Source organism: Chrysemys picta, chromosome 9 (assembly GCF_011386835.1).
Source record: "Chrysemys picta bellii isolate R12L10 chromosome 9, ASM1138683v2, whole genome shotgun sequence".
Lineage (NCBI taxonomy): Eukaryota > Metazoa > Chordata > Testudines > Emydidae > Chrysemys > Chrysemys picta.
The window spans coordinates 94,054,542-94,079,001 of NC_088799.1; the positions used below are offsets into that span (position 1 = coordinate 94,054,542).

Sequence of the window (24,460 nt, forward strand, 5' to 3'; positions counted from 1 at the left end):
ATGCTTTGCGGTAACTCAGTGCTTCGATTTGCAGAAATGCACATTAAACAGTCTATTCAGAACACAAAGAAATGCCTGGCCATTGGCTTCACATCAGTATTTCTACACTAGCCCATCTCACATCTCTTCTAGATGAAAAAGTAGTACTAACCGTGCATGAAATAATGGGTTTGTTCTTCCTCCAGTGTATGCAGTAGACCAGGGGTCGGCAACGTTTGGCACGTGGCTTGCCAGGGTAAGCACCCTGGCGGGCCGGGCCAGTTTATTTACCTGCTGACATGGCAGGTTCGGCCGATTGCGGCCCCCACTGGCCGCAGTTCACCGTCCCGGGCCAATGGGGGGCGGCGGGAAGCCGCAGCCAGCACATCCCTCGCCCGCGCCACTTCTCGCCGCCCCCATTGGCCCGGGACAGCGAACCGCGGCGAGTGGGGGCCGCGATTGGCCGAACCTGCTGCATCAGCAGGTAAATAAACTGTCCCGGCCCGCCAGGGTGCTTACCCTGGCGAGCCGCGTGCCAAACATTGCCGACCCCTGCAGTAGACTACCCACAGTTAAAATTCTTTAACTAAAATTTAAGATTATGCACATTTAAGGAAAATATGGCTGCTTGTATGGATCAGTATTTCAATAAAAAGGCTGAAGACATCCCCATGAACATCCTATTAAATTTACTTACCTGCTTCGTCATTTGCCAAACACAATCAAGGAACTGAAGGAAAATGGGAGACCTGTCTGCATCAGCATGGTCATCATCTCCATGGCCTACTCGCTGAAAAACAGATGCTTTCATTTCAGTCAAGTCCATTTAAAGCAGTAACCAATAACGCAAGTTCTGCAAATATCTTAGGCAGGTTCTTAAAGGATTGTGATCAGCATACCTTTTTCAAGCTAAACTCCACCCTTCCTATAACTAAAACCCCCCACCAGAATTGATTCACAAATATAGTCGTATAGACTGGCAGAATAGGAAGGCACCCAGTCCACAAAATTCACACATTTTCCAATGGTCTGAGAGATATTAAACTTATTTTTAAAGTGGACATCACACTAAACCCGCAAATGCACTTCTTGATTCAAAGACTCAACATAAGGACATCTGCTTCTTCCTGCATAAGAGGAAAGAATAAATAGTTCAGAACTGCAGGAGATACATCCTCCACTTCATTTCCACAGAGGAATGGATTTAGGGAATCTGGCGTATTATTATGCTGAATCAACTATGCAGAAACTATGACTATTCCATACCCACTCGCCATAACCAAATGTTACTACAGCTACATCTCCAGTTCAGAAGGTCACATACAGCACCACAATCTTTTAATATTCCTGCTCAAGCTATTTTTTCCCCTTTCTTTAAACACTGTGGCTGTGAAGTGGGATGATGACTTCAGTGATTTTTACCTATATGATAGCCATAGCTTTTTCCTTTTCATTTTCCCCCAAGTAAGATCTGTTCATGTAAGTTTTTCACCATGCTCTGCAATCCTCCCCTCCTCCAGAAATGTCTCTATATTTGTCTTGTGCTATTGGCTTCAAACTCTGTTCCTCTTGTAAACTTTATATTAGAAAATTGTTGTGTATTAATATTTCACACGCGGCATTTTCACATCAACAGAACACTAAATCGGTCATATTTCTCTTTCTTCACATACTGCAAGAACATTATTCTAAATGTTGCAAAATACAGGGACAAGCTACCTGACCAAAAAAAAAAAAAAAAAAAGAGCTTTGAAGGAGATAAATTTTTTATTAATTCTTTCAACTTACCATTGCAAACCTATGTCCAAAACTTATCCATTCTTTTTCTATAAGAGCTTCAAATCCTTTGATAGTCCTGTAATAGCTGTCCAACATGAGCATGGCTAAAGAGGTGAGCTGGGCTGTACGATCCCAGCCGTCACTGCAGTGTACAACAACTGATGTTTTACCAGATTCAATTTTATCAGCAATTCTTACTGCTCCAGCAAGAAGCATCTTTAAAAAAAAAAGAAAGTAGCATGTTAAAATGTCACATCAAGCCAACACTTTGTAGTAAAGACTTGTTATTCTATTTAGTCCTAGGATGTTATATTTTAAAATTAGAATTCAAACCGGATTATGTGTCCAAAAATACTCTAAATTAGCATTAGCATCTCCTGAAAATCTGTTCATAAAAGAAAACATTCAGATATACTGTAGACTATTCAGTAGAAACGTTACTCAAGACTACAGAATTAGATCAATCCTTTTAATAAATTCAGTTATCTTGCAAACTATTATCATCTTTCTTCCTCAGCATTCAGTTTTCAACCAGTAAGTACAGCTAATCAAACCTATAGCAGGTTATTGGGCACCCCAGACAAGAAAAGGGATGTGCTTGCTTGCTGATCCCTTGCCCTGATTTGTTGGTGCATGGAGTAGACATGATGTTCATATAGGAAACAGGCCTTTATTTCTGCTAGTAATAAGTTGGTTCAGAAGTCAGAGTGGCACAAGACGGTAGCAACTCATGTGATCATTACACTAATTTTTTTTCCAATGAAAGTCCTTCTATTGATTTCCTCAGTCACGTTTGGTGGCTCTTCAATTGTTTAACTTGGAGTATTCTCTCCGGCACAGATTTGTGTCCACCACGTGATTCCTGAAAGCACGGACAACTATGTGAGAAACAGCTAGAACTAGGGCTGTTGGAAGGGCTCCGGACTTTGGATTCGGACATCAGCAAAGCCAACTCTGACATCAATAACGGCAATCTAATGAGACATTTGACATCTGTTTCTTCCAAGGCATGCAAAGACACTTCCAAAGCTGGAAAGCCTGCATCCACTGGAGCAACTGTGCATTCACAGGACACAGTCTTGAAAGCCATTCAGGCTTCCTAAACAAAGCTACATAGATTTTGTTCTTTTATGATTAAACTGAAGGATGCAACTACTGCAGATCAATGTTAAAGCTTGTGTTAGTAAATTAAAAGGCTTGCAATTTGAGCTGGTTAGTCCTAAAGCTTTCACATGTTAATTAAGTCACAGACTGCACTGAAAAATTATAAATATTACAAAAAGTCATCTTATGTTGTTGGATCTTTGAAAAGGAATGGAAAAAAGACAATTCATGTGACATAAGTATAGCAGCACTCTATGTCCTAGAAAGATCACTGAGAGTGGTACTCATGCCAGCCAAGCATTACTGCAGAAAACACAGCTGGGGAAAGGGTAGACGCAGGCAGTGAATAGAAAATGGGAGAAGGAACAAAAGCTAGGTATTAGTTTAGCAACACCTTGTAGAATGAGGTGGGGCATTTTGTTCCACTTTGGACAAATGATTCATTTGTAAAAATTTTAAAGAAACTAAAAATTATTTTTTCCATAAAATACTTTTTATGTTAACTTCTCTTTCAGTATTTGTAACTTACCTATCATTGTGGTAGCTGAACACCACAAAGGGCTGGTCTACGCTGAAAACTTACATTGGCATAGCTAGGTCTCTCAGGGGTATGAAAAAGCCACATCCCTAAGAGAGAGAGTTGTGCCGATCTAACCCCCAGTGTAAACAGTGCTAGGTCGACTGAAGAATTCTTCCACTGACCTAGCTACTGCCTCTCGGGGAGGTGGATTAACTTCGCTTGCTATAGTGAGTCCACGTCTACCCTACAAACTTACACCGGTATAGCTACATCACTGAAAAATCCACACCCCTGAGCAAGGTAGCTATACCGACCGAACTCACAGTGTAGACAACACTGTTGAAGGGGGAGCTTTTCCTGTTGACATAGCTACCACCTCTCCTATCAGCGTAGTAGCATCTTCACTAAAGCTCTACAGCGGTGCAGCTGCACCGATATAGCTTCACCACTACATGTACAGATGAGCCCTTAGTGTCTACACTGAACTGCTGAAGCTGTGCCACCGGAGCATTTCAAGTGTAGACATAACCAAAGTCTCTTACAATTAAGCTGCAGTTAGAGTCAGCACCAAATAAGTTGAAAAATTGTGAGCATCCTCCACAGGCTGTATTCAGACAGAATTTTTTTTAAATCGAGCTAAACATATGTCAACCGCTACCATCTTCTTCAGTCTGAAAATTCTCAGGGTACTATTCCAAACTTAACTATGAAATTGAGATTTCAGGGTCCAATCCTACCATCCTATTCAAGCAGAGAGCTCCCACTGACGTGAATGGGAGTGAGATGTGATTATCTGGTCCACAGCAAGTTTTTTTTTTTTTAAATGAACAATCAAACTTAAGCACCAAATTCATAAATTTGGATGGAAAAAGGCTTTTGGATTGTGAATATTTAATAGTTTGATAGGAATGGAAGATTTTAAACTAAATAAGAAAGTTAAGTTCTTCCCAAAATAGCAAATATTTATTTTACATTTTTGCTCCCTCTGCTGGCTTTTCTGTAGCAGTTAAGCTGAATTACCAGAGCTAAGATTATATGAATAATTTTGTGCACAACCCAAAGACGCTTTGCATGAGTCACATTTGATTTGAAGTTGTATAAAGCAAATTCCACATTAAATGCTATTCCATCAATATTTACCACCAAAAAGAAGGGAAAATAGTAGAGAAATCATCCATTCTAAAGCTTCTTAGAGGTTAATAAAACACTTAGTAAAATTAAACATGATATGGATTGACTTATTTTAATGCAGTGTTAAATAATAAAAGGAGACTGTAATCCATACGGTAACAGGGACCAATCCATCTTCCATTGAAGTCAGGCCCACTGAAATATGCATGTCCACAAATGCTTAATTAATGGCATAGAAGGATGAGGAGGGCTGCTGTGTTTAAACATGAGGTCCCTCTGGTAGTTGTCCAAGTGGAATTTGAATTTCCCACGGCAGTTTTCCAAAAAGCAGGGATAATCCTGGTATCCTGGCCAACATTCACACACTCAAGAAAACTAAGTGCTGTCCAGAACTCAATGTGATCCTACACGATCAATATTTAACTGATTACTTCCAAGTACCTACAGTATGAAATACACAATATAGCATACATTTATATTCTATCTAATCTGAAATATTGTGTTCTAAATAAAACTTGTAAAACGGGTTACTTTTTAGGATTATCCTGACCAAAGACATGATAAACAGAGAAAGGATCTCTAGTGCAGTCTATTGAAATTCAAGCAAATACATTGCTTTAAAAGCAAAAAGCATGCAATGTCTTTAACATCTATAGTCTCTTACCCTTATGTATTCCAACCAGTGTGTTGAATCTACATTGGACAACCACCGGGCCTCATCAATCGCAGGATAAACTATCTCTTTCAGCTTCCGCAATGATTCTCTCATCACATGTATGTTATGTATTTCCAGAAAGACCAGCTCAGCATTTGGGTAGGCACTTTCACTTTCATATCCTCCACCTTTTGCCTGTCATTTAAAATTTTAGAGAGTTTCTGATAAGGTCCTGAGGGGTATTTTTGCTTTCTAGAGAGTTTTAGAGGCGGTTATTTTAGAACAAATGAAAACACATTTTAAGAAAAATAAAAACTGATGTTTAACTACTCCCAGAAGCTGGAAGTGGATGATAGGGGATGGATCACTTGATGACTGCCTGTTCTGTTCATTCCCTCTGAAGCACCTGGTTAAGGTTAATTTGGACTACTACGTTCCTTCCCCTACCCCTATTCATTTTTCAGTACACTATTTCAGTGCACAATTACTTCAGTAATTGGTGCCATATACATAAGAAATAGCTCTGGGGACTCCACGTACGCTTTTCCCCCACTCCTCCCACCACAATCATTACCAGTACATCTCTACTTCCTACAGCAGGGGTCGGCAACGTTTGGCATGCGGCTCGCCAGGGTAAGCACCCTGACGGGCTGGGCCAGTTTATTTACCTGCTGACACGGCAGGTTCGGCCAATCGCGGCCCCCACTGGCTGCGGTTTGCCGTCCTGGCCCAATGGGGGTGGCAGGAAGCCGTGGCCAGCACGTCGCTCGCCCGCGCCGCTTCTCGCCGCCCCCATTGGCCCGGGATGGCGAACCGCGGCCAGTGGGGGCCGCGATCGGCCGAACCTGCCGCGTCAGCAGATAAATAAACTGGCCCAGCCCGTCAGGGTGCTTACCCTGGCGAGTCGCGTGCCAAACGTTGCCGACCCCCGTCCTACAGCTTTCTTCTATTTACAAAACTGACTCAAACTGTAATAAACTCAATTGGTCCACGTCCAGGCCATTGCACTACTTATTTAATAAGTTACTATCTTGGCAGAAGGATTTTCTTACAATACAGGACAAGGAGCTAGGAACCGATAAGTTCAAATCTTGGCTCTGACAACACTTGTGACTACAATCAAGTCAATCTCTCTGCCTCAGTCTCCACCCAACTTTAAACTGGAGAGAGCAGTAACTCACAGGGCTGTTGCAAGAATTAGTTAACGCTGAGAGAATGCTTTGATACTATCTAAGTGCTTACACATAGATTACTTTATTATGAGAAGTGAACTTTTATGGAAAATATAAGAATAAAGTTTATTTCTCAGTACATGGGCAAAGTAATCTCCATTTTAACAATGACGACAACCTACCTTGTTTGTATCAGCCACACTGTTTTGTCTGGCATCAAAGATGATAAGTTTGTGCGACTGAGCATTGGCATCCATTATTGTTTGTAAGTATTTTTCATCTTCTTTGCAACGTTTGTCATTCGGGCCTATCAGTGGCTGGCTGCAGCGCGTTATAGTTGCCTGGCTCTCGGGGTGAATCCAAGATAACACCTGCGTTTAAAAAAAGTTAGTTTCCGGATAGTGCACCAACATCAAACTGACATTCCTTAGGGCAATTGGTCAGTCATAATAACCCATAGTACAACATCCCAGTGGGAGAGAGAATGTAAATTTCAGTTAGAATAATTCATACCCCATACATTCAAAAGTGAGGTGATGAGAAAATAGCAGATTAATACCATGCTGCGAAAGACATGGTATCACTGTTCCCAAATTTAGTTAGGTTGAACCGTGAAGTAGTTCTAAACACTATGACTTTATTCTCCGTAGCATTCAGAAACAGCCTTAAATTTTACTTTTGACATACTTTCTATGGGCTTAAATACAGTAAGAGGGTTTTCTGGTGGGGAGAATGGGCAGCTACTTCCATATGGAGGTCTATGCAGTCAAGCATGAACATATCTCGCTCCTTCCTGCCCCAGGCAGGCACTACTGCAAGATAACTCATACCTTACGGACATCACATTAAAATTCCTCACTTTCTTTCTCCCTCCTGGGGTTGTCATTTCTTCTCTTAAGTTTACCTTCCCCATGCATAATATGGCTTCATTTACAGCCCTTTATATGAGCATCTGAGTAGGATAATCTCTACCAAGAACACTCTGCCATTCTCAGGAAGCCCACGATGTGGAGTCAGAGTGATACAACACACATTCCACCTCACCCCCAAACCTCATTCACCATGGGAGCAAGGGGGAGCACAACCTGACACTTTCAGTTCCCCACTAGTGTCGGACGCTATCTTTGAACTAAAGTTCATTTCAGAGATGTAAGCCGCTTGGCAATTACACTAACCCTGCAATAACTATCTTCATTAATTTTTTAAAAATTTCCTCCAGCTCCAAAACCAGTAACTGTATTTCTGTACATTTTATACTCTCTCTCTTGTAGACGGGAGCAGGATAGCGGTCTCAGAAGCCTTTAAAAACCCTAAAGGCATTTCGAATCATCTCTTATAAGATGCATTACAAATATATTTCTTCTTCTTCAGGAAGTTACATTACAAATACAGAGAGAATTCATAATGAATTCTAGAAGCCTTACTTACTGGAATTCTGCCTTTTGCTCTAAATGCTGCCACTTTTGAGAGGTCATCATCCTTCACGCTGGTTGGCACAACGAAGATAGTAGGATATGTATCACAAAGTTCATAGGTGCTGTTAATTTTGGATATTTTCCAACTCTCATTGGGCAAACCCTGTGCAGAGACAAAACATTTATCCAATATTTTAAAAAAGTTAGATCTTTACATGTGTGTGTTGTATAGTGACTCCAAAAAAGAATGATCCATTACATGTTTTTAAAAAACCATACCCACATTGTTCTGCCCAGTGTTTCAAAGGTTATGTGAGCAGAAGCATTTCTCAATATTTTGGTTAAAGATATGGGGTAGTATGAAGCCCCAAAGCCTATAGATAATTTAAAAAACAACAGTAATTTGGATGGGTTTGCACTAAAGTAAAAAATGGGCCTATAGTGAATAGAAAGAAATTATTTTACACCAGGAAATTGATGGATTAAGGAGACCAAATTAAAATTATTCCTCTGTGTAACTGCTGTTCATATTTGTTTTTAAATGAGAATATTACTTTTTCAGAACTGGTGCTTAAAATTAAGTCTCCAAATATGGATTTAGGTCCCTATATAAACGCCAAGAGACTTCCTCCAATACTGAGCACCTATAATCCCAATTGATTTCAATGGGACTTGTGGGGGCCTAACAGTACTGAAAATCAGGTGACTTGCCTTTAACTGTCTAGATATGGATTTAAGAGAGTAAGTTTAGGTATTCAGGTTTGCAAATTGTCTGTGAACATTTCTAAAAAAAGGTAAATTAGATTCAGAAGACTATCAAAATAAAATAAAAAGGTGATTACTTGTATAACCTACCTGCCGCTTATATTCTGCCATTGGATCATAAACTTTCCAGCCATTAACAGGAAATTTTTCTTTATAGCTGAATGCAAAAAGTGGCTGAAAGCAACAACGTAAAAAAACAAATTACTATGTATTATTTAGCCATTTAGTAAACGAGAATTCCTGTAAACATGGTGAGCTCTGAAAACGAAAGCCAGAAAAGCCGATTCAAGTAGTTTCCAAAAGACAAAATCTTATATCCAACATTTGTTTTACAGTAGTGCCGAGAGACCCCAGTCAAGACTGGCCTTCGCTGTGCTAGTGATTGTTCAAACACAAAAGAAGAGACAGTTCCTTCCCCGAAGAGATTGTGTGTCTTGTCAATTCAGATAGCAAAGGAAACAGAAAGGTAAAATGACTAGCCCATGGTTACACTAGTCAGCAGTAAGGCCATGAATAGAATTCAAGCCCCATTACTCTCAGTCCAGTACCCTACCCATTGGATGATACTGAAATTGTCCACTATTGAATACTAATATGATACTGAAATTGTACAGTTAAAGCTAACAAGGCAACTATTGTTGAGTTATCTGGACAGTGAATTCAGGAAAGTACTTTAGCCTGGATGCACAAGAGGAGTTAGGCATTGTGACACTGAGCATCACAGCGCCAAACATTTAGGCCCCTAGAAAATCGCTGCAATTCACAAAGCCTGAGTTAGGCACCTAGGCTTCCTATACAATGAATGAGGAGAGAGATGCTCCTGAAAATATGTCTGCAATAAAAGATCCACAACATAAAGCACGGCTGGCCCGTGTCTGCTGACTTGGGCTCATGGGGTTTGGGCTGTGGAGATAAAAATTGCAGTGTCGACATTCAGGCTTGGCCTGGAGCCCAGATTCTGAAACCCTGTGAGGGGAGTGGGTTTCAGAGCCTGGGCTCCAGCCCGAGTGTCTACACTGACATTTTTAGCCCTACAGCCCAAGCCTGTGAGCCCAAGTCAGGCTCTGAAACTCGATGCATGGGTTGTTTTTTTTATTGCCATGTAAACATACTTTTAGCTTGCAATTCACAAAAGCCAGTCCAGTAGGCAAGTAGCTATCTAAGCTAGCCAATGGGAGATGCCAAGCAGAGGTTGTGTCCCCCTCTCACAGTGATACGCGCCTAAGTCCAGGCAGTAGGGAAGCACTTATCTCTGCTAGCAAGTCACAGCCAGGAATTCTCTTCAGAGTTTGCAAGAAGCCCTGGAGGTGGGAGGATGGGGACAGCTGGGCTATGGGATATTCTGATGTGGGGCTCCTTCAGTCTCTCCTGTTGAAGCTGTTCCACTCTGGATAAATAATTGAAGAGTCACTGGAGCAGTAGGACTGGATCCTGGATCTCCCACCTCTTGGGTCTTCCACCAAGCTATGGAGTCACTCATCTTGTATGCACTCTCTTTCTCTGGCCATAATGATTCATTATTTATCCAGAGTTAAACAGGAGAGACTGAGAACAACCCACAGCCCAATGGTTAGAGCACTGCCCTGAGAAGTTGGCAGATCCCTGTTCAAATCCCTTTTCCCATTCAGACAGAGTGGGGACTTGAACCGAGAGTCTCCCACATCCCAAGTAATCACTGGGCTAAAAGTTATGAGGGAGTTCCCATAACTCCCCAACCCCCAGTTGTTTTGTCTGAACTCAGCTAAGGAGCCCAATCAGGTAGACGTCCTCACAGGGTACCTACCTAGGTGGCCGAACAACTATCTTCCCCAATTTGTGAATGTCTGAGGTTCAGGCGAGAGATAAGCCACCAGCTGTCCAGAGGGAGGCAGCAGTGTGCATGCCCAGAGGCAGAAACCTAGGTGCCTAGGGACTGAATGAGATTAGGCAACTACAGAGTTCAGGGGGAGTTTTGTGCATCACAGTGGTCCCCAAACTGGGTCTTAGGCACCTAACTCCTTTATCCTTCATTCTGAAATTCCCCAATTATCTGTTACAGACAAACGCTTATAAAAGTCAACAAACCCTGACCTTCATAAGCACTAACAGGCACAATTAACAATGTCAGGGCTATGTATGTGCAACACAAAACAAATCTCTTTGGAATAAAAGATGCCTTCTTCCATACAAAATGGAGGGCCTTACCCTGAAACCAATAAAGTCACTGTTTTCATTGGTAGCAGCACCTGGCTCTCAGTTCTGTAAATTACTGAAATAAATAAGTCAAGCCAGAGTAATCTGAATGCTCCATGATATCTAGAATCAACAATTTAATATATTTGTTATGCAGTATTTTCTTATTTCCCTACACTTCCAAAAAGAAGACAGAGGCAGGCAGACCTCTCCTCATTTTAGTACTTACCAGCCCATTAGAAAGAGGAAATGCTTGCGTTACGAGGTTTTCAAATATTTCCAGTCTGCTCTGTTCTTCCTGTTTATAGGCAAGCCGCAAGTTTCTCATATCCTGTCAGAAAATAAGCCAAACTCTCTTACACGTTGATAAATTAAAAAAAATAGAAGCAGTTACAAAGCTGACTGAAACCAAGCACTGGCTACTGACATTAAAGCAAATCACATTTTCTAACCCTCATAGTCATTAACAAAATTCTGTTCTAAAATGAGACTATTGGGAGCACCAGGATGCTTTAATATGCTACTGAAGTAGGCATTATACCCTAGAATTCACCAATGGGGTGAAACATTTCTTGCAAGTTTACCATCCAAATTACAACCAAACCCAGCATGCTTATGGGATCAGATAGGACAACAGCGCAAGGCATTGTGGTTGCAGGTTCCCCTCAAGACAAAAAAGAAATTAACGCAATTAAACAGTAATAGATAGGCATCCACTACATTTCCTAGGAATTCATTCTGTACCTTGCAAACAATTTCTATACCACAGGAGTTGTCTCCATGGCTCTGCACTCCAATCTTTTCAACTCTACTTATTACTCCAAGGGGAACATCAAGAACAAAATGTGGATCCTGAAAATTGGATAAAAAAAAAAAAAAGATGAAACATTTTGTAATTGCAGTGGGAAATATATGTAACCTAGTACAATTCATGTCAAATTGTGTGTTGTACTAGTCTTTTATAGTTCCTTTTGAATTGATTGCTGTGGAACTTTACATTTAATTTAAACTAAGTTTGTCACCTTCTGAAAATCTACTTCAGCAAAGAAGAGATTCTAGCTGGAAGAAATATGCAAATAGATCTTAAAGTCTCACCCTCTCAACATTTTTGAAATACATTTTGAAGTCTGTCACTGTCAGTGTACCGCTGACTGCTCCCATAAATGGACAGATATACATAACATCTTTAGCTGGAAAAAGACACAAATAAAAGTTCCATTTTATTATTGTAGTTATTTGTGGTATAAGAAACTCTTTATAGAAAAACAAAAATGTTATACAAGAAACCTCCTATAGTTCCAACTTACTAGAGATCTTTGAGTCTTCTATATGAAATTATTTCAAAACCACTATAACTGACCTGCTACTCTCAATTTTGAGTTGAAAGAAAAAATCCTCTGCATTTTTAAAAAGGTACTTTACAAAGAGAATGATCAAATTCTTCGGTTCTAAGCAATATGTGCTAAATCCCCACCATAAACCAGCCTAAGAGAATGGTGAAGTGACATCAAGCATTGCTCCATACTATACAGAATGGAGCTATGCTATACAGAATGTTTTTGTGGGGAGTCCATGAAATGGCATACAGATATTTTATGTAACAAGATAAACAGTCTTTTGTCTTTCTCCAAAGTTGCCAGTTTGTGGTGTCTTATATTTAAGAAAACCAGAGTGGCTTGGAATAATAGCTATTTGTCCTGTAACCATCCATATGTGAGTTCTGTCCACATTTCATCTACTTAAAATCAGAATTCGAGGAGCCCCAAAGTCTTCATACTGCAGAAATACCAGGCTGCCCCATATTTATCTCCCTTTTTCTGATAATCACAACAGTGAACAGCATTCTCTGCTCTTGTTGCACCTTACATTAGTCAGATGGGAAGGCTCATGTGGCAAGCAACAGTCATCCTGAAACTAAAGCTCAAGTGAGCTGCTCAAGTAATATGTCTGAGCAAAGATTATGTCCAAATCTGGGTTTTGCATACCTTTTAAAAAATAATTTCTACATTTCAGTAGCATAAATAGTTTCCATTTACTGGTTTCACATAACTGTACTACTTGTATCAAACAAAACACCCCAAGATCAAACTATGTTGCTTCACAAAAACTAAACCTAAGGCCTTCTATTTTGCACATACTTAAACAGAGTGGGTTCATATACAATTATCAGATTTCCACAGATAATTTCAGGTTTTGGGAGCAGTTTGAAAAATCCGTCATTAAGACTGTATCCCAGGGGTCGGCAACGTTCAGCACGCGGCTCGCCAGGGTAAGCACCCTGGCGGGCCGGGCCAGTTTTATTTACCTGCTGACGCGGCAGGTTCGGCCGATCGCAGCCCCCACTGGGAATGAATTTATGATCTATGGGGACATTTTGAGCGCCCATGCATCGCCCCCCCCACCTTGCTAATTTGTCTATGTCGATCAGCTGTTTGTTGAAATAAAATACCACACAGATCTGTTTGCACTATGTTGAACTGATTTACTTACAGCATAGCATTAGGATTTGAATAAGTAAGAAAATCCACAGCAAATTTGATCATTCAAGATAGAATTATAAAATATAAATAGTAAGAACAAAACCAACATGGAAACCATTTGATTTTATCTTTATTCATAAAGTAATGATTTAATACTATAAACTCAAAACTGCACATACCAATCGCTTTGATTGATTCTCCAGGAAAAATTGGCGCCTCTTCCATCTGTGCCAGCTTGTTCCCATCCCTCAGTGCCTGGCAGAAATCCAAAACCATGAGTAAATCTCACATTCCATCTGCACACCATCGATACATTTTGCTGCAAAGTGCTTTTGCTAAGAGGTTATGGGAGCATGAGAATGTGTATCCTTTTTCCAAAGCACAACTGTGTTAAACAATGCTGCATTAGAAAACAGGGCTTGATATTGTAGGTAACAAAGTATTTATTATGCAGACATTTAAATATTAGTAACAAACCACTTACACAAGGATTAGTTTAACGTGCTAGCTACATATATAGCGCACAAAAACGTGAGCAATACCATCAGCCCAAAATTAGGCCAAAAAAATTAGGCTAATCTTTATGTTTTTAGGTTATCATCTACTCAAGAATGTTTTAAAGTGTTTATTTAAAAGCATGTATATTCTTTATTTCTTAACACCTTAATTAAATGTTAGCTATTTTAATATCAAGGAGAATTGTATGAGAGAAGTTTAATTTATTTAGCATTAAAAAAATCAAATTATATGTAAAAAAAATATATCAGGCAGACAGAAACATTCTATTATACCCTACTTGACAAGGTACCATTGTTGTATTTATTATAATATCAGAAACAATGCACCACACCCTACTTGACCAGGTACCATTGTCGTAAGTACCACTTGGTCTGACAGAGATATTTTATAGAGATGATATAACTAAAAATTCAGATTATAGCTTGATGTCACATTGTTTTCTAGAGAGTCTCAAAAGCTGGTCAATAGAAATTCAGGGCTTGATTTTAAAGCTAATGCTCAGGTGAATGGCTTCCTCCTTAAAAGGGGCCTTTAGTTTTCTGCTGATGTTTGCAATGTTCTGAAGAAGATTTTAGTGGAGAACCTAAGGGTTTACAAAAAATTTTATGACCATATCAAGGATGTTGGTGAGAGTTTAAGATTTCCATTTTAAGTGATTGGTGTAAAAGTTAGAATATTTTACATTAGAATAATATAAACAGTGAGCTAGTTTCACAGTATATAGAAACCTATACAGATACTCATCCCTTGTAACATATTTCTGACGTGCAAGCAAGGAAATAAGATTATTAGGGGTTTTCTTTATATTTTTAAACACAGACTTTTAACATTATATTGTTTTCTTAGCATAAATTTATATGGGCTTTTTGTTTTTAATCTTGTCTGAAACTAGCAGAATTTGGTATCTAAAGCTCTATCACGGAACAAGGTGTAGTGTAGTAATCAATGGAACTACTCGGGTGCTTGAAGGTAAGCACGTGCTTACGTGCTCTGCTAGACTGGGACCCAAGTGCAGTGCTATAATTTATATATCATGACCTCTTATACAGTCACAAAAGCGCTACCGAGGCAAATGGTGTTTCCTTCCTGCACTAGACATAATATAACTCCTCCTTCATTGTCAGAAACGTAACTTTTAATTTGAAAAATGACATCAAAATAAATCATTTTTTAAAATCATTATGGTATGTGGAATTTAAAGATGTATTAATTTCATTAGGAAATGCCAGTCCTGACTGATACATTATCAAATTATATTTTAAAAATTCCTGACACATTTGTCTTTGAGAAAGAGCACTACAACTCAACCAAATGTAATATAGTGGTTGTTAAGTTGAGTTCAGAAGCAAATTAAAGTTGCATAAATTGGAAGTACATAATTTACCTCAGCCCCAGATAAATAATAATTTATGTACTCTTTATTAAATAATGTATTATACAATGCATGTGTCCAATATAAAATAAAGAGTAGGAACAACATTTATATTTCCCAATATAACCAAACATTTTTAGACATACCGATATGTACAATGTTTTCTGTATAGTGCACAGAAGACCCATAAACATTTTTTGAATGAAAGTGAAAATATTCTTACAATTTACTATAAAGACACTTCACCTACTCAGTCCCACACAGAGGCACTTTTCTCTTGAAGTGCAGAAAATCTGCAGAAAAGCTTAATGAATTAGGGAAGAGTTTTACACTATAAATGGCATGCAGGTAAGGGTAGGATTTTTTAACCAAATCTTTATAAGAACTTCAACACATTATTTCATACACAATCTGGTATGCCAAAAACTAAATGTTATTGTTTTAGCAGTTAAGCATTGTATTTTGCTTTTCATTTATCAGAAGTTCTACATTTTAAGAGGGGGCTTTCCTTTAAATTCTATTTAAAGTCAGAGTTCAACTATATTACTGTCCAAGTAGTTTTCTCACAGCTGATTTTCTAGAAACATTTAGAATCACAGTTTATTTTCAGCAGAAGTTTTTTTTCCCCCCCCTAAAGAATCTATTCATAGCTAAGCTTTTGGGAGGTAATGTTGCCATCATTTTAGATTCTTATGCATGTTATTTGTTCAGTGCCTTAAAAATGTAATATTAGAAAACAGGGTTTTTTATAGCTACCCATTAATATTATTAAATTAAGGTGCAACAAACTTTTAATAAACCCTGAATCCAAAGAAAAGAACTTCAGAAGCAATGCATATTGCAAACTCCACAATGGTCTTCATGCTGTCTCTGGCACTTCTCCCTTTTGGGATTAAAAACTCTGCTTGGGGAAGAGGGTTGTTTTCAGTTTTTTGGGGGGTGGTTTGTTTGTTTTTAATGATAGGAGTTTAGAGGTAATATTCTGAAATTCTCTATTGCTCCCCAGAACCTAACAATGGATGATTTCTACCTACTGTAGATGGGTTATTGTACAGTAATTTACTACACAGTTAATGAACAAAAGATGAGTAAAACTTGCCACCTGATCAGCTTCTGCTTCAGAATGATAGCCATTGTGTCCATCCTGAATCTCCTGCATTGCATGAGACAGCAGTAGGGCAAAAGAGGGGTAATAGGAAAAAAACATGCAGACAACAGGTGAAAGGACAGAATCATACTTTTTAAAGAGACAGTAGATACCTGAACATCAACCTATTTATTCAACACCTTCCACTCTTTGCTTAAACTATTCACAGCTATTAGGCCCAGCTATGGCACAATATGAAATGGAATATTTATTTGCAGTCTCACAAAAAGACTCAGTGCAGGTATCAAAGAACGCAAAGTATGTACTGTCTTTTTAAAACAATCAACCGTATAGCAGAGAAAATGCAGAATATAAATTATGTACGCCACATGCTTAAAAATAGAAGAAATTGAGTATTGCTTGTTGTGGTAGCATAAAGGGAAAATTCATGCATTTTTCATTGAAGAAAAAAATTTAATATTTTCCATATCCATTAGTATTCAAATAATTTAAAGGATTGCTATATTGTGTAGATCACATTTTAAATGTCCGTTTTTATGGTTTGATACATTTTTTCAGCAACTCCAATGTTACTGTCAAAAACATCTGTTAAAAATGTACCCAAATTACACCTAATAGCCAAAAGGTTCACATCTTTATGTACTTACACTTGTTGTATCATATTGGGATCTCTCTTATTATATAAATTAAATCATTTTAATAATCATAAAAAAATCCCTGTGTGTTACAGGCAAGAACACAAAAGGTCATTGGGTCATATGAAGGTTTTTTGTTTTGTTCTTTACTACTTTCAGTCAAAATTATTCTTCAATCGGCTTCCAAAATTAACTGGAATGAAACCACCATCATCTTTCACAGAGCTGGATAACATTCCAGATCAGTCCCAATTCACGAATGGAAAAACTTCTCATTTAACAGATAACACTTCTTATCCTAAGTCTGAAAGAAAGACAGTTTATATCTGCTTTGATAAATCTAATTTTAATCACTTCTATGAAACCCCAAAAGAAAACAAATTAACAGAAGGGGTTACATTTGTAGAAAACATAGGTTCCGTTGATTTTACATGCTTCTAAAAAATGTACAGTGCAACAGCCACCACTTTCAAATAACACAGGATTCCCAACATTTAGACCTTAGTGAATATAGTAGTTAGTTAAAGCTTAGGCCACAGAAATAGCTGAAGACTGTTTCTATATTTAAAGTCCAAAGAAAGGTGGATGCTGGAATCCCAGGAAAAGGAAAAACTGGAAGAAAGGCAATTGAGTTCTAAACCGACAGATTACGGATGACAGAAAGTACGCACAGGCACTGAAGATGGTTTCTCACCCTTGAACATTTACTGATAAAGGTGAAAAACCAAAGAAAACAATCAAGTTTTATTATTTTAATATATTTTCTTGCATTATTTCATTTCAATTACTGCTAGATTTGCCCTTGAAAATATTGACCTTTGTGTATTACAATTATTATACAAATCCAAGTAGCTTTCAGATGTGAAAATAATTGATTAGTCTCAAACCAGGGGATCAGGCTTAACTGATTCCCTTTAATAAATGCAAACCTTTGTTTGAATGACAGGGTTAAAATATTTAGAGAATAAAATCAGACCATTAACCCTCTCTTTTCTCAATTGATTAATGTTCCAAAGTGAGAGGGAAGAGAAAGCTATGAAATTTTATATCATTAATGAACATTGGATAAGACCTAGAGTCTAAAATTATCATCAAAAAGATGTAGGTCATTGCATTAGTGTCTAACTTCAATCCAAACTTTCTCTTTTGCTCAAGGGCTGTAGCAATTAAGGTAAAACATGTACAAATGCAAGCATGAATTGAAATGTTATTTAAATGGAATAAACAAAGACTTACCGTTTTCCCATAAACTACTATTGAAATTCTTTAGCATAGATAACACATTAAACTCACTAATACAGTGCTCTGTAGTCCAAACCATGTAAGGATCAGTCGTGAGCATCCATTTTGTTGGAATTAATGTAATAAAACTGAAGTTTGTACTGCACATTTATAACATAACTTAAATATACGGCTCTCTCACAAATTGGCTTTTACTGCTCATGAAAAGATTGCAATGTATATAAAGCATTTCTATGGCAAACAAGCTGTTGAGCTGCATAGCAAAATGGTCTGATTGGTTCATAAAAAACATTAATGACGTAAAAAAGAACACTAGGCACACTAAGCTCTCAACACAGCACGAAAGACAAACAGGTAGGAGGCCGTTTTGCCAATAGCCAAATGTATTCTTACCCGTATATCAGGCCTCTTGTATACCTGTTAGTTAAAATACAGAATGTTATCCAACAAAATGTGCACTCAAATGTTGCTTTGTGACAGAGATGACATCAGGTAGCAGATCAGATTTTCAGAGGAGCTCAGCTCCCACTATGGTACTTAAATTAGTAGCAAGATTTTCAGAACTGCACAATACACAGCTGCTCCCACCACATTCAACAGAGTGTGCTGAGCACTTTTAAAAATCTGGCCACTTCATTTTAGTCTCTAAGGTCCTAAGAATCTTTTTATTCAGTGACAACATACTAGTAAAAAATTGAAGAGTTTAGCAATCCTTTTGGAGAGCATATAGTAAGCCCACAATAATAGTTATGACAAACTATGGCCCTACACTGATGAGTCAAACACCAGAGCATGTGTAATTCTAACTTTTCCCTAACTTACTTCCAAAACTTTCTAGGCAGCCATTATTATTTAAGTGCTTTCCACTGATACCACCTCATTATCACTAAGTTTTAATTTACATAAGACACTATGAATTTAGAGAGTTAGATTGCCCCCAAAACCAAGTATGCTGCTTGTGTATGGCACATGAGTACAAGTCTAACAAGAAAATGCAAGCTCAACATGCTTCAAATTCCACGTTCCCCTTTGAAGCACAATATGTTCCCTTCGGTACCTTTGTATTTTTGCAAAAGCTTTGCGGTGGAGTGAAACTCCCACCATGGAACACAGAGGAGAGGGAGCCATGATACTCAGAATTTTTTAACAACTGTGTGTGTTGCTTTTGTGTATATGGATTCAGGGACATAGCAACAGACATTTTAAGAAACAAAAGATAGATAATCATTCAATCTGAAGTGCACAAGCTGATGGGGAGCTATCTGAAAGCCAAGAAAACTGATGTTATGTATTCAAATCTGCCTGTCTAACTAAAGAGGTAGGCAGACACATTCCACCCTAGCTGAAACTTCTGAGTAGTTTCCAAGGGTACAGCACTTTAAAACAGCCCAGACCAGAGTGACCAAGTCACAGATAACTGTGGTGAGGTCTGCATCAGAGTGACTCAGAAGTTTTAGCTAGGGCAGAATGCATTTTGCAGCATCCTGTTACCTATGAATTCAGCAGCAGCGATGAGCAAAGAGACTCCTGAGTGTGCATATTGATGAGACCAAGGGTAGAACAGCCCCCCAGGGAAGAAGACAATAACAACACCCCCACACACACACACCCCATTACACTTATTCCTAGAGATGCTTTCCCAACAACTCTGACTCTGATTTTTTGGGGCTGAACTTAAGCCAGCTAGTTAGTTTTCGCCCACGGCTAAGTAGGCCAGACACTGGGAAAGCAAGCAGACTAAAAGATCTAGATTCAATCAAAAGGGGGAACTGTTGTCCCTACTGATCTCACACACATGTTGAGCAGAAGGAATGACAGAAGAGAGCCTTCGTATTGAGACCCTTGATGCAAGAGCCCTCAGGAAGAGTGAGAATTATAAGGCACTAGACTCTACCCATAATAGGGTTACCATACGTCCGGTTTTTCCCGGACAGGTCCGGCTTTTTGGTAATCAAACCCCCGTCCGGGGGGAACTGCCAAAAAGCCGAACATGTCCGGGAAAAATACCACCGGCTGGGCACTTCCCCTCCCGCGGCTGCTGTGCTCCCTACCTTGACTCTTCTGCTCTGTTTAAAGCCGAGCTGCCCGAGCACTACCGGCTTCGGGCAGCCCCCATGCTTCCGGACCCTAAGCCGCCGGCTGGGCACTTCGCCTCCTGGGCTCCAGGGGCGCAGGGTCCAGAGGCATGGGGGCTGCCTGAAGCCGGTAGTGCTCGGGCAGCTCGGCGCTTACAGAGCCCAGGAGTTCAGGGAGCACAGCAGCCGCCAGAGCCCAGGAGGGGAAGTGCCCGGCCGGGGGCGCAGGGTCCGGCACCATGAGGGCTGACCGAAGCCCGAGCGCTACCGGCTTCACGGTTTGCCAGGCAGCCTCCAGACCCTGCGCCCCTGGCTGGGCGCTTCCCCTCCCGGGCTCCAGCTGCGCTGGGGAAGCGTCGGCCGGGGGCGCAGGGTCTGGGGGCTGCCCGGCAAACCATGAAGCTGGTAGCGCTCGGGCAGCCCTTTTCGCGTGGCTGGGAGTGAGGAGGGGGAATGCGGGGCGCTCATGGGGAGGGGGCGGAGTTAGGGTGGGGACTTTGGGGAAGGGGCGGAGTTAGGGCGGGCCCAGGGGTAGGAAAGAGGTGGGGCCAGGGCCCCGTGGAGTGTCCTCTTTTTTTATTTTTTAAATATGGTAACCCTAACCCATAAGGCCTGAGCATAAATAGTATAAGCTATCGCATTCATTCCCACAGATGACTCAACATCACCTCATGATCAACTAGGTCTAGCAATCACTTGCTTTTGGAATGAAGGCAAGTTGTAGTCTGAGCAATCCACATCGACGATGGCCCCAAACTGTTTATGTTTAACTCATCATGAAGAGCAAGTATCCGTCTCAAAGCTTCTTCTGAACTTCAATTAGCAAGGCTGAATGAAATTCAGAAAGGAGTATATTTGCTCCCTCTTGCTCACAGTTTTATTCAGCCTTGAAGACAGAAGTTCTGTCCATAGTGCATTGCAATTCAGGACTATATTCCTGCTTTAAGACTCAATTTTTATTCGAGCAATTTAAACCAAAAAACTTAGGGCACATTTTCAAAAACTACCTTTAAATTTGTCTAATCAAAAATCTGCTCACAAATTGGGAAAACAGACTAACTACCCAATTTGCGCAAGCAAACAACTCTGAACACAAATTTAGAAGTCGGCTATCTATACTGTTTCTTTGATGTGTTATTTTCTTTAAATGCTAATCAAGATTTTAAAAGGCAATGAATGCAGCGTGGTCCAGTGGAGAGGGTACCGGTCCGCAAGTCAAGAAACTAGCTTTCCTTTGCTGACTGGGTGACCTTGTGAGGGTCATTTAGCCATTCTACACCTCAGCTTCTTCATCTGTAAGAGGAGGATAATGAGGCTCACCCACCTTCAGAAAGCACTGTGAGATCTACAGATGGAAAGCTTTATAGGCTCCATTATAGTATAATCATATGGATTCTCTTTTGTCTGCCATTTACACATCTATAACAACTTTTTCATTTAATATGTTGGCCAGTTTTACATGGACATTCTAGCTGATCAACTTGAATGATTACTTCACAACCATTACAACCTACTGTGTAATATGATAAGTTAAATGTATTGGATAGATGCACAATAGTAAATATATATTCTATTGCCTAAACTTAATTAACTTTGCATTAGTTATAAGGTACTGTGTCCATTTTCAAAATGAGAAATGCTAATGTAGATGCATATCAAAATTGTGACGAAAAGTGCTAGGTATCTCTGGATACTTTACTTGGATCATAGGAGAAAGCAAGCCTGGTGGCCTCATCCTCAAAGAAAGCCATACAAAAATTAGTGCTATTTGGCATGATTTACCCAAGACCAGAATAAGAAGATTGCAATTAAAGCTTTAGATGCTTTGACAACTGTGTGGAGAAGTTTGCACAGCATCTGCCCATGTTGTTCTTGATTTTAGTTGCTGCTATACCAGGTTTCTCACTTACACATACATTAAGTTCATTCACTTTAAAAAAAATGGTGACATTTAAAACATATTGTGTATGCAGTAGCCAATTGATTTTCTGGAAATATGTAAAACCTTGCATATTCCACGGCAATCAGGAGGCAATAGGACAGTAGAATTAATCATCTGAAGGAGAGGTTATAATGCAAAGGAGGCCCCTTTCCAAAGCAGCACTTTGAAAACACCATATAAAAGCTTCTTAGCTTTTAAAAAAACAACAAATATGCATTATTATTCAGGGTAGGTAAATAAAATTGTATTATTAGAAACTCTGCAATGCGATTTGCAAATGTGGGAGTTTAGCTCATTCTATCATTTCATAGACATGAAATGTTAAATACAATTTATAAACAACTAGGATTTTGAGCATAGAAAGGTTTAACTTTTTTTTATTTCTAAGAGACAGAGAATGAGCTAGAGTTAAATGCTGCTCATTAGGCCTCAAAATATTTCTCTCTCTTAAGTAATGTGGAAGATCAGTCTGGAATAGAGAATCAGACTATTTAAATTAAAAAACTGGTTCTCCTCTGGAGGAATGCATAATAACTCAAATGGTGAATTGAACACTAAACTCGTAGAGTATCAGGGGGTAGCCATGTTAGTCTGTATCTACAAAAACAACAAGGAGTCTGGTGACACCTTAAAGACTAACAGATTTATTTGGGCATAAGCTTTCCTGGGTAAAAACCTCACTTCTTCAGATGCATAGAGGGATCCCTCACTCTCACAGACCTTGGGAGGCAGGCCAGTCCTCGCTTACAGACAACCCCCCAACCTGAAGCAAATACTCACCAGCAACTACACACCACACCACAGAAACACCAACCCAGGAACCAATCCCTGTAGCAAACCTCGTTGCCTACTCTGTCCCCATATCTACTCTGGCGACACCATCAGAGGACCCAACCACATCAGCCACACCATCAAGGGCTCATTCACCTGCACATCTACTAATGTTATATATGCCATCATGTGCCAGCAATGCCCCTCTGCCATGTACATTGGCCAAACCGGACAGTCCCTCCGCAAAAGAATAAATGGACACAAATCGGACATCAGGAATGGTAACATACAAAAGCCAGTAAGTGAACACTTCAATCTCCCTGGTCATTCTATTACAGATTTAAAAGTCACTATCATTGAACAAAAAAACTTCAGAAACAGACTTCAAAGAGAAACAGCAGAACTAAAATTCATTTGCAAATTTAACACCATTAATCTGGGCTTGAATAGGGACTGGGAGTGGCTGGCTCATAACAGAAGCAGCTTTTCCTCTCCTGGAATTGACACCTCCTCATCTATGATTGGGAGTGGACTACATTCACTCTGATTGAATTGGCCCTGTCAACACTGGTTCTCCACTTGCGAAGTAACTCCCTTCTCTCCATGTGTCAGTATATAATGCCTGCATCTGTAACTTTCACTCTATGCATCTGAAGAAGTGAGGTTTTTACCCACGAAAGCTTATGCCCAAATAAATCTGTTAGTCTTTAAGGTGCCACCAGACTCCTTAAACTTGTAGACTTATTCTGCTAAAATGAAGTCCTTGATCTACAGGGCAAATACAACATAGACAGCTGTAATGCAAGGTTTCCCACAATACTTTATCAAAGACATCAGCCTTGACCCAGAGCGAGCATTTGCAATTCAGCTGCCAGACTACAGAAGAGCTAAGCTTTTTCTGAGTACAAGTTGCTGACTGTGCCAATACAGTGACAAACTCTGTGAGGTGAAGTTTTAAATAGACTAAGATCAAATACAGTTAGTGGCTTCATCTTCAAGCTCACGCTGAATTTGACCCGCAGTCACAGAAGTTAAGGAAATATGCTGTTTGTAGAGAGCATTCAAGGCCTTTTAAATCCAGAAAGCATTGATAGATTATTTAACTACAGTTTAAAGCAAACAAGATAAAAATCTTTATTTGGACACTATGCATCCAGACCCATGATTTTGTTTTAATTCCAGGGAAGAATTAAAAGCACATGGAAGACCTGAGCTTAACAACACCTTTTGGACTTTTACGGGGACTGGAAACAGAGGTAACAATTGTGTCAATTTGCAGTGCAAGAGAGATTTAATACGCACTACTCTTGATAATACTTAGTCCTGCCTTGAGTGCAGGGGACTGGACTAGATAACTTCTCAAGGTCTCTTCCAGTCCTATGAGTCTATGTAGGGAAACAGAAGAGAGCATGAAAGGGGAGGGTGGGAAAAACCCCAAGATTCTAATCAGAGCTAAGACATTGCACACTCATTGTCTCAATGACATCTATGTTGTTGGATGAGAAAACAAACAAGAGAAAGTCTGTTCTGATTTATAAGGGACGTTTTACCATAGATAGTGAAACTGTCACACCAAAACAAAGGAAGAAAAGTAAAAATAGGTAAATGTTCTTTTCACGTTGGA

At 39.5% G+C, this 24,460-nt stretch overlaps 1 protein-coding gene across 12 annotated transcripts in view; it reads right to left on the reverse strand.

The window, feature by feature from the left end:
* The window catches only part of MTMR1 (myotubularin related protein 1), a 52,770-nt gene that overhangs the window by 20,854 nt on the left and 7,456 nt on the right, over window positions 1–24,460 (reverse strand). For 3 of the 12 annotated variants that reach the window (XM_065557313.1, XM_042851114.2, XM_042851112.2), the window contains exons 3-14: window positions 18,442–18,465; window positions 16,163–16,216; window positions 13,352–13,427; window positions 11,788–11,882; window positions 11,437–11,544; window positions 10,922–11,023; window positions 8,611–8,694; window positions 7,769–7,918; window positions 6,523–6,711; window positions 5,178–5,363; window positions 1,768–1,974; window positions 677–769 (exon numbers count right to left, since the gene is read on the reverse strand). In XM_065557313.1, coding sequence (XP_065413385.1) covers window positions 677–769; window positions 1,768–1,974; window positions 5,178–5,363; window positions 6,523–6,711; window positions 7,769–7,918; window positions 8,611–8,694; window positions 10,922–11,023; window positions 11,437–11,544; window positions 11,788–11,882; window positions 13,352–13,397 — 1,260 coding nt within the window. In that variant the 5' untranslated portion in view covers window positions 13,398–13,427; window positions 16,163–16,216; window positions 18,442–18,465. Of the gene's footprint in view, window positions 1–676; window positions 770–796; window positions 1,556–1,767; window positions 1,975–5,177; window positions 5,364–6,522; window positions 6,712–7,768; window positions 7,919–8,610; window positions 8,695–10,921; window positions 11,024–11,436; window positions 11,545–11,787; window positions 11,883–13,351; window positions 13,428–16,162; window positions 16,217–18,441; window positions 18,466–24,460 lie in introns of those variants that run through there. The other 9 variants (XM_065557312.1, XM_008169046.4, XM_065557315.1 and 6 more) reach the window with 6 other exon arrangements.